This window comes from Peromyscus leucopus, chromosome 4, assembly GCF_004664715.2.
Source record: "Peromyscus leucopus breed LL Stock chromosome 4, UCI_PerLeu_2.1, whole genome shotgun sequence".
Lineage (NCBI taxonomy): Eukaryota > Metazoa > Chordata > Mammalia > Rodentia > Cricetidae > Peromyscus > Peromyscus leucopus.
Genome location: NC_051066.1, coordinates 144,752,039 through 144,766,776, shown reverse-complemented (window position 1 = coordinate 144,766,776; position 14,738 = coordinate 144,752,039). Strand labels below are relative to the sequence as shown.

The 14,738-nt window shown below is 51.5% G+C and overlaps 1 protein-coding gene across 1 annotated transcript in view; it reads right to left on the bottom strand.

Moving 5' to 3' along the window:
• Positions 1-1,428: 1,428 nt before the first annotated feature.
• The window catches only part of Cdh4 (cadherin 4), a 485,154-nt gene continuing 471,844 nt past the window's right edge, over positions 1,429-14,738 (bottom strand). Inside the window, exons 12-16 of the mRNA XM_028885363.2 lie at positions 12,782-13,015; positions 11,349-11,582; positions 9,227-9,366; positions 8,327-8,491; positions 1,429-3,557 (exon numbers count right to left, since the gene is read on the bottom strand). Coding sequence (XP_028741196.1) covers positions 3,351-3,557; positions 8,327-8,491; positions 9,227-9,366; positions 11,349-11,582; positions 12,782-13,015 — 980 coding nt within the window. The 3' untranslated portion in view covers positions 1,429-3,350. The remainder of the gene's footprint in view (positions 3,558-8,326; positions 8,492-9,226; positions 9,367-11,348; positions 11,583-12,781; positions 13,016-14,738) is intronic.

The window sequence follows — 14,738 nt, the reverse complement described above, 5'->3', positions numbered from 1 at the left end:
GGGGACTTTATTTACTCCTTTGGAGCAGCGTGCTAACGCCCAACTCCTCTCCAGGACACGACAATTCCGCAAAGCTCCTGTTCCCTTCGGAACCAAGACCGCCTGGCACTAAAAACACATTGAAAACATCGACTCTTTACCCTTTTTTTTTTCCTTTTTTTTTTCGGTACAAAATGATACAAACAACAATACAAAATATTTGTGCTGTTGACGATTACAAAAAAAGTCGAACATCTGTCTCACCGCACGATGCTCAGAGCTGCAGTGTGAACACATCATACTCCAGTATCTTTCCCAAAACAACCACAGTCATGCGGGCTGCTACACATTTGTCCATTTTCAAAAATAAACATGCAAAAAATAAATCATAATGAAAAAAAGGAGAGGAAGAAAAAGCAAGGTGCGTCCCAGGTGTATATGGAGGTGGTTTCCGCCGGCCGGCTGGTGTGGCAGAGCCTGATCAGTGTGCGGTGTGAGCCGCCGCACCTGGCGCTCGGTGCAGGGCGATTCTGTGTTGAGTTTTTGGTTTTGCCTTCAGCTTGGAACTGGAAACTTTCCCTCCCGTTTACCTTGGAGAGCACAGAGGTGTCATTCTCAACAGACTGAGTACTCACTCGGGGGAAACTGAGGCGTCTCTGAGGACCTGACACTTTGGGGGCAGGAGGCCCAGCATTTTGGATGTGCTGAAAGACAGAGAGAAAAGCTGCTGCTGGGCGTCAGGGTGACTGAGGCTGACCACGGCCAGGTGTTCTTCCAAGCTACACAGCAGTGCAGGTTTCTCCCAAAGGAACTGAACCACACCCCCGTACTGCACAGAGCTGGCCACCAGCCTAGTTTGGCTGGGCCCTGACCACAGACGCATCGTATCTACAGCTACAGAAGAGAAACATTTGACACTGACTGAATGCTCCGCTAATGCTAACGTGTTGGCCTTGGAACAGAGTTCCAGGATGAGTCTGGGGATGCGTGGAACCCTCTCTTTATCTAGCCCCAGGGGCGTATTGGGGTGTTCGGTGTTGAAAGGACAAGCTGCTCAGCTTGTAGGAACTCCGTGGACGATCCTGCAAGGGCCTGGCAGTGACAGAGACCTGGTTGGGGGTTGGGGGTGGGGGGAGGTGGAGGCAGATGAGACATTCCTCCAGATGTCTGATAGATTTGGTGCCTCCCATCCCAGGATTCCAAGAAAGCCTTGGGATTTCAGAGGACAGTCCATGACTACCATGTCATATGCACACTTTCCAATCATATGCACACTTCCATTAGAACATTCACGATTCTCGGGTTTTCCAAAATCAAACTCAGAAAATTCTTCTTATGCCCCCAGCCCTGATCCATAGCAATCCTAACAGTAGCCATGCGAAGCTCAGCACCACCCTCATTGGTTGCTGACCCCTAGGGAGCAATTTGCATAGGAGAGCTTATCTCCTGCCCCCCCCCCCCCCCGGCCTTCTATGAGCTCTGTTGGCCTGGCTGGCTATAAGGAAGAGGACTGCCAGGAAGCTACAGAGGCCCCTATCCATCCTACCTCCTAGGACAGCCATATGAGGAATAAGAATGGACACAGCTGAACGTATGCCTCAGCTCAAGTCCAGGAGTTCAGAGTGGGGACATGTTTGGTTTGGGAAAGAACCCTGACATCCAATGGGTCATACCCATAAGTTTGGCGCCCATGAGTCCACTCAGGTGCGTCTTTGCGGCCAAAGCAGTCTGGAAAAGGGGATGAACCTAGCCATGGTGTAAAGCCAGACACCACGAGGAGCCCTGAATTAGAGACCTCTGGCTGGGGAGCATGCTATCTCCTGGGTACCCCCAGCCCTTTGGAAGTCATCCTGGCCCCTAGTAGCAGGCATAGGCTGGGGATCTGGGAGGAACTTACTTTTCATGAATGCTGGGACTTCTGTTGTCTCCCCAAGGAGACTCAGACACCAAGCCTCCAGCACTCTCAACCTGTCGTACTGCCTGGAGTAAGCCAGGAATCTGACTCGGCACAGGGTGCCCCTCCGGTGCCTGCCCTTCTGCCCCATCCCAGGGCTCCTTTGGGCCCAGATGGCCTGTTTTCCCCTCTAGTGAAAAGACCAGCATTGCCACCTCCCATAGGTCCTTGTACATAGCCTGTTCACTGTCCTACAGAAGTGGTCACCCTGCCCAGTCTGCCCTGTGTCAAGCTACCCATGGAAAGTGCAACGCCAGATCCAGAGAACAACAGAAACATGGGTCCCGGTCAGAGCATCTGTGGTCAATGGGCACAGTGAGAGTCTCTCACCGGCCACTTGGAATAGGTCCTGACATCATAGCAGTTCATGGGGCCAGGCAGCAGCTTGGGCCAAACGGGCCCAGGGAGGCCAAGCAGCTGCCACAGTCTGGCCAGGCGCTGCTCTCTGCTGTCTGCACAGCCTGGGGAGTACGTTGAGAGCATTTGGGGGTACCGTTGAGGGGTGCTTTGCTATGCCTTCAACAGGATCCCTCAGGGTCTCATCCTGAAGAGTAGAGGGTGGTGCCAGGGTTCTGCAGGATGCTGTGGCTTCTTGGACAACACGCGGTCCTGGACCAAACCAAAGGGGACCTCGGTGGTATTGGGGATGACAGCTGGTCCAGAGAGGCTTTCTGGTGGACATGGCAGTGGCCAAGTACAGGGGTGAGGACTGTCTGGGGTGGTCTCTCGGCATCACACCCGCCCCCAGCTATTTACAGTATCTTGAGGGGCAGGATACAAGTTCAGGTAAAAGCCAAGTCCAAACAGAAGTGTCTCTGCTGATGGGGTTGGGCTAGCCCAGTGCTTTTTGGCACCAGAAAGTCTGATCCTCACTTAGCAGCCTTGGGGAAGCCAAAGGGCCCAGGAGACACTGTGAGAGCTGGACCCCTCACTGTGTCTGCAAACAAGTCATCCCTTTCTTTTTCTTAATAAAAGACTTTTAAAAAAAAGACATATTCTCTCCCATTTCTTGCCTGTTGCCTTCAGAGGGGACCAGATTGGGTTAGGGGCTGTGGGCAGGGTGGGCAGAGCTGGGGTCTTGGGCTGTCTCTTCTTTCAGTCACTCCTGAGTTAGAGAATCTGTCATGTGTACCAAAAGGCACTTTTGTTTTTTTGTTTTAACAGTGCTTTTGTTGTAAGAAATTCAAGTTAGGGCTGTGCCTCTGGCTCTCCCTTCACGGTACGTGGCTACTGAGATGCCGCGGTGGTGGTGGGCGCGGTGGTGGTGGGCGCTTGGCGGCTTATGTCCTTACTGCGCAGCTCCACGCGGAGGGGGGACGGCAGTGGGGGAGGAGCCTCTTGACACCAGGAGGACTCTGGCGCCTCCGCTCAGTCCCGCTGCTCGCCCTTCTCATGTCGGTGGGAGAGGTGAGGTTGGCTAGTCCTCCTCACCACCCCCATACATGTCTGCCAGCTTCTTGAACCGGGGCCCCCAGTCATTCAAATAGTCGTAATCTTGGTCCCCGGAGCTGGAGGAATTGAGGGAGCTGACGGAGCCTGCGGTAGAACCGCTGCCTTCATAGTCGAAGACAAGCAGAGAGTCATACGGGGGTGCTGTGGGGTCATTGTCAGCAGCTCGGAGTCCCTGGGGATCATAGAGACGAGCAGTTAGGGTGGAGTGTGTACAGTCAGCCCAATGATCCGACAGACAGAGGAGACCCACACAAGCGGGCAGAAGGAGGGCAGGATCTTGCATACAGTAGGTACTCAATACTTGCTGCATGTGTTTGTCTGTCTGCAGGGTGTTTCCAAGGACCAAATAAGGAGGTGTGTTCATAAGAGCAGACACAAGGGCTTGAGAGAAGGGTGGCTCAGTGTGTGAGAGCACATGTTGCTCTCACAGCAGCACATGGCCGCTCACAACCATCTGTAACTCCAGTTCTGGGGGACTCACCCCATCTTCTGACCTCTGTGAGCACTGTACACACTCGGTGCACAGACATCTATGCAGGCAAAGCACTCACACACATAAAATAAAATATGTAAATCTAAAAAAAAGACATGGAGTGTAGGGCAGGAAGCTCAAAGCCACCGGCAGCTACATCAGGAATGAGGCTGGGTACGGGGCTGGCCATGTGTAGTGTGCTGCCCCACCAAGGGGTTAGCCTTGGAACAGGGTTAGGTGTAGGGTTAAGCTCAGGACTAGGGCTAAGACTAAGTTTATAGGGTTAGGACTATTGTTAGGGTTAAGGTCGGGTTTGCATTAGGGTTAGGGTTCAGGTTAGAATTAATGTCAGGGCTCAAAGTGAGGCTTAGGTTGATGCTAAGGACAGACTAGTAAAGTTAGGTTTAGGGGCCGGGCGGTGGTGGCGCACACCTTCAATCCCAGCACTCGGGAGGCAGAGGCAGGCGGATCTCTGTGAGTTCAAGGCCAGCCTGGGCTACCAAGTGAGTTCCAGGAAAGGCGCAAAGCTACACAGAGAAACCCTGTCTCAAAAAACAAACAAACAAACAAACAAACAAAGTTAGGTTTAGGATTAGAGTCACAGCTATTCTACGGTTAGTATGAGGTTAGCTATGGTTTGGCCTGGTGCTAGGGCTAGAGTTGGGGTTAGGATTAGGAGTAGGTTTAATTCAAAGCTTAGGTTGAGGTTATGGTTATTGTTAGGGTTAGGTTAGGGTATGGTTAGGTTTAGGGTTACAGTTAGGGCTAGGTTAGGTGATGATTAGGATACAGTTAGGGTTAGGGGTACAGTTAGGGTTAGGTTAGGATTAGGATTACAGTTAATGCTAGGTTATGGTTAGGGTTAGGTTTAGTGTTAGGCTTAGGGCTAGTGTCAGGGATAGGTTAGAGTATGGTTTTAGTTATGGTTAGGGATAGGTTAGGGTGTGGTTATATTTATGGTTAGGGTTTCATATTGTGGTGACCCCCAATCATAATATTATTTTGTTTCTTTTTTGTAACTCTACATTTCCTACGGTTATGAATTGTAATGTAAATACTCGTGGGTTTGATGGTCTTAGGCAACATCTGTGAAAAGGCAGTTTGACTCCAAAATGGTTTTTGATCCACAGATTGAGAACCACTGTGTTTGAGTTTGGTTTTTGGTGGTTTTAGAGTTAGTTTTTATCTTAGGTTTATGGCTGTGTTTGGTGTTTATGTCTAAACTAGAGTCAGGGCTAACATAAGGGTTACAATTATGTCTAGGTTTTAGGTAGGGTTATATTAGAGTCAGTGTTTTATTAAGCTATATTTAAGGTTAGTTTTGTTTTTAGGGTTATAGACACGATTATATTATAACTAGTACTAGGAATGTTGCTGTAGGATATTCTGTATGCTAAATGCGTTGCTCTGATTGGTTAATAAATAAAACACTGATTGGCCAGCAGCCAGGCAGGAAGTATAGGTGGGACAAGGAGGGAGGAGAATTCTGGGAAGAGGAAGGCTGAGTCAGAGAGATACTACCGGTAAGCCACGAGCCACGTGGCAACTTATAGATTAATAGAAATGGGTTAATTTAAGATAAAAGAACTAGTTAACAAGAAGCCTGCCACGGCCATACAGTTTGTAAGCAATATAAGTCTCTGTGTTTACTTGGTTGGGTCTGAGCGCCTGTGGGACTGGCGGGTGAGAGAGATTTGTCCTGACCGTGGTCCAGGCAGGATCAGAAAAACTCTAGCTACAAAATGTGGTTATGGTTGTACCATAACTAGGATTAGGAGTAGTCTGGGTTTTGACAGGGACTATAATTAGGGCTAAGCTTCTTTTGGGCTGGGTTAGGGTTGTGTCTAAGGGTATGTTAGGGTTATGGCTAGCGTTATGATTTGTGCTAGGGGCACTATTAGGCTTTGAGATGTAGCTAGGGTTATGGTTATGGTTATGGTTAGGACTTGTTAGTATCAGGGATAGGGCAACGTTAGGTTAGAGTTGAGGATATGGGTCAGGTGGGACAAGGGACAGGACTGTATGTTCTGGGTCAGGTGGGACAAGGGACAGGACTGTATGTTCTGTTTCTTCCTTGCTATTTTTTTTAAATGGTCTCATTGAGCCCAGGCCTTGATCTCACTGTGTGGTTCAGATGACTGAATCACCATGTTCAATTCTCTGCAGAGTGGGGGTTCAAACCCAGCCCCTTGTGCTCTGAGGCCTGCATTCTACCCCCTGAGCCTGGCCTTCACACTTCTCATTCTTTTTCTTTTCATGATATTTTCCTTTGTTTTTTATTATTCATTTTTTATTTTTTCCCCGTCCTTTCCTTCTCCAGTTGGGAGTTTCATTCTTTTGTACTCATTCCTTCTAGTTCTCCATCATCTACTGAATGCTTTGTATGTTCTGAGTGCCACTTTGGCCCACCTCTGCCCTGGGAAGGGAATGATATTCTCATCATCTGTACCTTTACTCTCTGTCTGTAATTTCTTCTGAATGACTTACAAATGGGCTGTGGACTGTAGGATGGGGGTTGGTGGGGCGTGCTTTGCAGACCTTAAACATTTTGTTGCTCATGATGTTGTCTGAGCATCAGTGGCTGTGGTAGTTTGGATGTAATTGGCACCCATATATCTCATAGGGAGTGGCACTATTAGGAGATGTGGCTTTGCTGGAGTAGTAATGGCCTTGTTAGAGGAACTGGGTCGCCGTGGGGCAGGCTTTGAGGTTTCCTAGGCTCAGGACACCGCCCAATGTGTCTCAGTCGACTTCCTGTTGCCTGCATGATGGAGGACTGCAGCTACCACTCTGGTATCACGTCTGCCTGCACGCCGCCGTGCTCCCTGCCATGATGATAATGGACTGAACCTCTGAAACTGTAAGCAGCCACCTCAATTAGATGTTTTCTTATAAGAGTTGCTGTAGTCGTGGTGTCTCTTCACAGCAATAAAATCCCTGACTAAGACAGTGGCTTTCAAGTAACTTCGGAACTTGGTGACATCTGTGACGTTCTGAGAAAACATCTGGATGTTTGCTGACTCACAACCTGGGTTATCATGTAAGAGAATCTGGCACTGGCTGACCCCATTTCAAGCACCAGTCTTGAGGACCTGGTGGTGAAGCCACCTACCATGCTGGACCCCAAGGAAGCCCCTCTCACTGTTTCTGTTTGCTTTACTGCAGAAGAGGGTGACAGAGGTGTCAGCCAGGCACACATTTGGTTGAGCAATGACATTTCCTGACACAAAAGTGACTTGTTTTCCAGAACTACAGTGACTGGTGTTTCTAGATTCCTCACCTCCAGTGTACTGCTCCTGAGGATGGCTGACCTTGGGAGGTCACCTGCCATTTTAAAACTCACTGTTCCTGGTTACTCCTAGCAATGGCTAACCACGGGCCCCCAAAGGGAACCTCTCATCCTCTTCCCTTCACCCTCCTTTCTGCCCTACAGCTACTCCAGCCTATAGGCAGGTGGCGAGTTTTCTCCCTCTGCAGACTGTTGTGGATATCACGCTGTATAAATAAAATGCTGATTGGCCAGTAGCCAGACAGAAAGTAGTAGGTGAGACAAGCAGAGAAGAGAATTCTGGGAAGAGGAAGGCTGAGTCAGAGAGACACTGCGAGCCGCCGCCATGACAAGCAGATGTTAAGATACTGGTAAGCCACAAGCCACGTGGCAACTTATGGACTAATAGAAATGGGCTAATTTAAGATGTAAGAACAATTAGCAAGAAGCCTGCCACGGCCATACAGTTTGTAAGCAATGTAAGCCTCTGTGTTTACTTGGTTGGGTCTGAGTGGCTGTGGGACTGGCGGGTGAGAGAGATTTGTCCTGACTGTGGGCCAGGCAGGAAAACTCCAAATACAGCAGACCCCTGCCCCTATGCTGCCATGCTGCCCTTTGTTTCCTTTTCGAAGACTTTTGAAGAGACAGGGAGTGGTGTACCACGCAGCCTCAGCCTTTCCTGACTTGACCATAAGAGACCAAGCTTCTCTAGGTGTGGAGGTTTTGTTGTTGGGTCTTTAATACAGCCAAACGCTGAAGGCCCAGACACGGCTCTGTGAGGTGCTTGGGTTACCACCTTTGTGTGGTGATGGGAACAGGGGTCAGAGGTGGCTGAGCAGGGACATGCAGGTCAGTTTGCTCGGGTACCAGGGCTCCAGTGTGGGCGGAAGGCCATTCCCAGCTGCACTGGCTTAGCGTGTCCAAGAGCTGTACTGAGGCCTGTGCCATTTCTCCTGAGACCAGGTCTCCCTCCTGTCACCCTATTGCAGGCCCAGGGGCCCACATGGCTCCAGTTCCCACTGAGCATCTGGGGAGGGCTCAGAGGTTCCGAGTCAGCAGCTAATGTGCTCAAGGCCTCACGACAAGCCTGGCCTCTAGACCCAGTCTGACCACCTCAGACCCTGCAGAGCTTTGTGTATATGTGTGACAGGATTTTACTTTTAAAGGAGACTCCTTGCTCAGGTCCTCCCAAGGTTCATACCTCATTGATGAAGTCTCCAATGTCGCCTGGGTGGGGCACCACAGGCCTGACTGGGTACTGGGGCTCAGCACCTACTGGCCGTTCATCCACCCGCCTCACACCAGGGGCCTTGCTCAGCACATGCTCCATGGCTTCCGGCTGCTGTAGCTGGCTGAGGTCATAGTCCTGGGGATGGAGGCCAAGTGAGTCAGGGGAACGGGAACGTGGGGGCAATAGGTGGGGCAACAGGAAACCTGATCACACCCCTGTTCAGTTTTGTCACCCGCCCGGAGGGTGCCACTGTACCAGTCTCCAAGCACACTTAACTGCCCTATTCCATCCCCATGGCCGCCCTTTCCACACTATCCACCTCTTCTCTGTTTGCTCAAGTCCTGTCTGACCTCCAGGTAGCCACGGAGTCTGTGCCTGCCAGCTGCTTTGCCGAGGCCTGGAGCTCCCTCCTGGCGGGTGACCTGCAGATCAGCAGCCTTGGACTGCTACCTTGCACTCTCAGTGCTGATAGGAAAGGGCTGGGTCCTCCTTGGCTGTACCAGATAGCTCTGTGTAGTCCACCCACCCTGATCAGAGAGCCCCCTACGGGGAGTGTCCAGGAGGTGAGTGTTGGTGGCCCCAGAAGACTCTGGTCTGTTTCCTCCAGGGCACAGGGCAGCGGAGGGTGGGGGCTGGAGAGGGAAGAGCATGGAGGGGGACAGGCCTGCTGGAAGGATGCAGACAGAGCCTGTGCAGTCTGCCCAGGCCCGGGCACACACAGGGGAGACTGCAGCCTGCGCCTGGATCTGCGCCTCTGGAAAGGAGTACACAGTACCTTTCCATAAGGAAGAGGACATGCGAGGCTAAAGGCCCAGAATGAGCCCTGCTAGCCCGTGGAGTGCAGTAGGCAGGCTGAGACCTGGGGCTCACCTGGTCCTCCTCGCCACCACCTTCCTCGTCGTACTTTAGGATGTTGTCACGCACGTCGTCCTCAGGGTCGATGAGCAGCTGCTTCGTGTGTCGCTCCTTTTCTCTTCGCTTCATCCACACAACGAACAACAGGACCATGACTATGAGAGGAGGGGCCACATTGTGAGCAGTGTGTGCGTACGTGGGCATGTCTGTGCATATATGTGCACAGGTGTAAATCTGTGTGCATGTATGGCTTTTTGTGTATATAAATGTGTGCATGTCCGGGCATATCATGAACATGTAATGGTTGGATGCATGTATATTCTGTGTTCATCTACATAGGCAGGTAGACGTGCACAGCTATGCCTTGTCCTTACACCCCACAGTGGGGTTACAGGTATGTGCACAGTTATGCCCTATACTTACACCCTACAGAAGGGTTATAGGTATAATAAAGATTGCAGCTAGCTTGAAGGCCAGAACCCTGTAAGTGACAGATAGCATTTCTTTCAAACATAGGACAAGGTGGTGGCCAGGGGACCTCTTGATGTGGCCCAGATTGTAGACGGAACTGGAGAGAGAGTGGGGGAGCTCCCATCTGTGAGCAGCTAAGCAGAAACCAGAAACCTTGAGCCACTCTCCACCAGATCAAGTGTCCAGAGAGTCAGCTGTGCAGCTGGTGTCTCAGATATGTTACCTGAGGAGACATGTGGAAGAAGTTTGTGGGAGAAGGGATGTGCCCCCTGTATGCCTCAGTCTCTGATAGGGCCACAGGGGTGTCTGTACTTGGATCCCTGGCTTGGTACACTCAGCAGGCTGGAGAGGGACCCAGGCTCCCTCTCTGGCTGGCAGTCCACTTACTTCCACATGGGTACTGCCTACTGTTGAATTCTCTATTCCTGTCCCTTGTGTCTTCAGAGGAGAATGCAGGCTCCACCCCCATTCCAGAGTCACCTCCCCCACAGTGTGGATATTTCTGATCCCACATAAAGATGACACCACCCTGACTGTCTGGGAAAAGGCCTTGGAACCAGATGTAGTTAGAGGGAACCCTGGGTCTGGAATAGAAGAGAGATGGAATGGTCTTGGATATGGCTCATTCTGGTCCAAGTGGGGACCTGATGCCTGATTTTTAGTTCTTTCTTGTACATGGTGGAGATCCTTTAGCTCAGTGTCATTAGGAGAGGGGCTGTTGACCCTCTGCCATGACTGCTATTGTGGTTTCTGGGCTACTGTGGACCAGGGCAGCTGTCCAGGTGAGAGGATGGTACATCAGGGTCATTTCTAAGCATTCGTATTTCCCATAGCCCTTAATCCTGTTCAGGGAGCCACATGGCTCTGGGAAATGCAAGAAGCAACTGGAGCATGTGACACCACCAATGAGCCAGTGAGCCACTCCATTTCCAGCTAGAGATTGGTGTAGCTAGAATTTTCCTGCCTTGCCCACAGTCAGGACAAATCTTTATCACCCACCAGTCCCACAGCTGCTCAGACCCAACCAAGTAAACACAGAGACTTATATTGCTTACAAACTGTATGGCCGTGGCAGGCTTCTTGCTAACTGTTCTTATAGCTTAAATTAATCCATTTCTATAAATCAATACCTTGCTACATGGCTCGTGGCTTACCGGTATCTTCACATGCGGCTTGTCATGGTGGCAGCTGGCAGTGACAAAGATTTGTCCTGACTGTGGGCAAGGCAGGAAAACTCTAGCTACAGACTGGTCCTAAGATACATGTATAATCTGAGTCTCCATTAAGAGACTTGAGGGCTTGGGTGGGATGTTGACAGACAGGGACTATCATTTCCCCAGTGTCCACTTGAGAGTGGCCTGCAGATATCGGAGGCCCAGGAGGGGGCCATCCTGAAGGGTCAGGGTCAGGGTCATGGTTAGGGTCAGGGGCCTTTGGGAGGCAGAGTGTGATGATGAGCAGACCTGGGCTGGCCCTCCATCAGAGTGATCGATAAGGTGGGAGATATTACTTTCTTATCCTGTATGGACGAGTTTGGTTGGACTTCAGGGAGGTCCCCAGGAGATAGGAATCTGTTGAGTAAGTGGCTGTGGCACAGCTCGGATCTCATTCGGGCCTGGCTGTCTGTGGGACACGGAGCGTCTGCACCCATGAAGCCCATACTCACTTAGCAGGATCACGATGCAGATGAGGATAGCCACAATGGCGCCTGTGCCCAGGCCGGCTGCAGCCACTGCGCCGACGGTGGTGCAGTCACCATTCTCGTCGCATGGGCACACCTTGACTTTTATGATGGACGTGTTGAACAGGGGAGGGTTGCCAGAGTCCGTGACGATGATGGGGACGTCGTACACGCCGGCCTCCAGGTACAGAATGCGCAAACTGAGCTGGGCATAGTCACCTGGAGTGATGAGCAGCGACAAGTCATTGATCAGCTCTCCTTCCCCCATAGGTAGCTGCTGAGTCTGATAGCATAAAACTCTCTCTCACACACACATGTGCATGCACATACATCATGCACACACGTACATATATGCACACACAGCACACACATATACTCAGAAGTACACATGTGTATGCACACCTATCATGCACACATATGAACACATATGCATGTACATACACACACACACACACCACCACCACGCCATTAAGTTAAAGAGTTGGGGACATGGTTCCATTGGTGAGTTCTTGCCACCCAAGCATGAGGATCTGAGTTTTAGCCCCCCAGGACTCATGTAAACAGCCTGGCATGGAGTGCATACTTAAGAGTCCCGGAGCTGGGAAGGCAGAAGCAGGTAGATCTTTGGAGCTTGCTGGTCAGCCAGAGGAGCTCTGTCTGAACAAGCAAGGTGGACAGCTCTCAAGGAACAATTGTGGAGCCTGCCTATGACCTCCTGTGTACATGCACACACATGTGTCTGCACATGTGTACCTGCACACATACACTGACACACAAAGCTAAAACATCAACCATATCAAAAAAAACAGAGTCAGCCTGTAGGATGAAGAGATGATTTCCTGAATGTGTAGAGTTTTATGAAATCAATTAGGGAAAAATCTCTCTCAAAGAAAAAAGGCAAAGGAACCCCAACCTTTACACGTGTGGAAGTTCTCCACAGGAGCCCAGAGACAAGAGAAAGGAATGGCTTTGCTCCCCGGAGCATCACCCTCTCAGGTAGGCAAGGGCATGAGGCGGTGGCAGTTTCGCTGGCGGGAGCATAAGTGGGCATTGCTCCTCTAGGAAGCTGTAATGGTCCTAGGGCTGGCCACACCTGAGGATGAGGTCGCCCCGTCATAGGAGTAACAGGAAGGAGTTCCTCCTAAGGGGATGCAGCCTTCAGGGGCCAGTCCACCCACACTGGCTGCCAGTGTGGTCCAAGCTAGGCCCTTTCTAGAACAGCAAGGTGCCAGGAGCAAATGAACGGCTTCCTGGTGGGCACAGGAGTAAACAGGGCCACATCCCTAGCCTTGTGTGTGACTGTCTGGGAGGGTGAGACTGTCTCCCATCCATGTGGCTCACTGTTCCTTGGTGATGGGTCCTGGGCCACATCCTAGATCTTGGTTCTGCCTGGCCAGGGCTCTGCTGGGTGGGCTCACCATTTAGGCGGGTGATGGTCCAATTCTTCCTCACTGTAGTGGGGATGAAGGGCAACTCAAAGACATAGGGGCCGATGTTGGGGTCCATGTCGGCGTCAGCCGCAGTGATGTTGATGGCGTTGAGGCCTGGCCTCTCGCAGATCTGTGCCTCCTTGGGCAGCAGCTGTGGTGCGTTGTCATTGATGTCAATGAGGTATATCTGCAGGGTCCCAGTGCCACTGGCTGGGGGGATCCCTGCAGGACAGATAGGGGTGAGCACACGGGGCCCCACATAGGACAGACAGATGTGTGAAGTCCCCAGCCAGACACACAGCTACGTGCTGACTGGAGTTCATTTGCCATCTTGTAACCTGCTGTAGGAGAGACCGGGTGCTCTTCCCTCAACAAGGGCTGTCTGTATGGCCAACGTTTTTTTTTGAGACTTATTTTTGTTTTGTTTTATGTGTTCATCTTGCCTGCATGTATGTCTCTGCACCACATCTGTGCAGTGTTCATAGAGGCCAGAAGAGGGTGCTGGATCCCCTGGAACTAGAGTTAAAGACAGCTGTGAGTTTCCATGTGGGTGCTGGGAATTGAACCTGGGTCCTCAGAAACAGCAGTCAGTCACTCTTAACCATTGAGCCATCTCTCCAATGCCTATCCAGCCAATTCTGTGGACCATAAGGACCGCAGGGCCTGGGGGCAGCCAATCGGGTTGGGGTTAGAGTTTCTCTGCTGTCACTTGCTATGGGACCAGCTTTGGGGCCACGGGAGTGCTCGCTCTTGGAGTTTCAGCTGCTCCGTTCCCCCGAGAACCCACCAGTACAGTCCTGCCTTGGGGCCTTTGCCCATGTTCCTTCCAACAGCGGAAGGCTCCTCTCCTCCTTCCCACCACCTTTACGTACTCCCAGCTTCTCTCACCACTAAAATGTCCATGTCAGCTTGTTTCTCCTTGGTCTCTGTGGGGCAGAGACTGTTGGGTTGCTGCCCCCACTGTTCTCTCTAAGAGAAGAGCCAGAACCCTGTGTGTTACCACCTCAGATTATCACTGTCCACTGGGAGGTTACATTTCCAGCTCCATGTGATCTTGCACCTAAGTTCTGGTCTTCATAGACTCTGAGCAGAGGCCCTGTGTGGTGCTTCCTCGAAGGCCCCAGAGAACTCGGGTGTGCTCTGCACTCTTCCTGCTTCTCCTTCTGTTTGCCAGACTACGGTGGTGATGCCTGGGGCATCCATTCTGGGCCATGCCATGGCAGAGCACAGTCGTGGTGTGAGTGGAGGGGGCCTGGTTGTCAACTCTCACCCTGGCTACCACGTTTAGATTTCTCCATCTAAGCTGCTGACGTGGCTTTGAACACGCTCTGTCACCCGGGCTGGCCTTGAGACTGTGATCCCCCTGCCTCAGCCTCTTGAGTAACGGGGATTCAGGTATGCATCACCAGGCCTGGATACATGTCTCCTCTCCCCTCCCCTTCGAAGTACTGGGAGTGAACTCAGAGCCTCACACACGCTAGGCAAGTGGTGTATCACTGAACCATGTGCCTCCAGCTCCAACACCCCTTAATGTGAGAGGAAACCTCTTTCAGTCTTGTTGAAGTTACGGCTATCAGCGGAAACAGGCTCTGCCAGGCAGGGGCTTGGTTTCTTCTAATCTCTGGTAGACACCTGGCCCTCAGCGAGTTCTCCCAGGTGATGCTTGTCTCTTCTGAGTCTGGGTAGATGCCCGGCCTTCAGTGGGCCCTCGGCAAGTGACAGGATGGCAGTGATCGGGGCCTGTGGAACACTGACCTCTGGCTCACTCCTAGGCTTTTCACACCCATGAGCAGTTGTGGCTCTCATTCTGTCAAGGAGGAAGTTGAGGCCCAGAGAGGCCAGGCTCTTCCCAGGAGCAATGGTGTTAGACTGATCTCTGTTCAGAATCTCCTTCACACCACACGGAGGCCATGAGAGTGCTCAGCTAGACCTCAGAGTGCTTTGG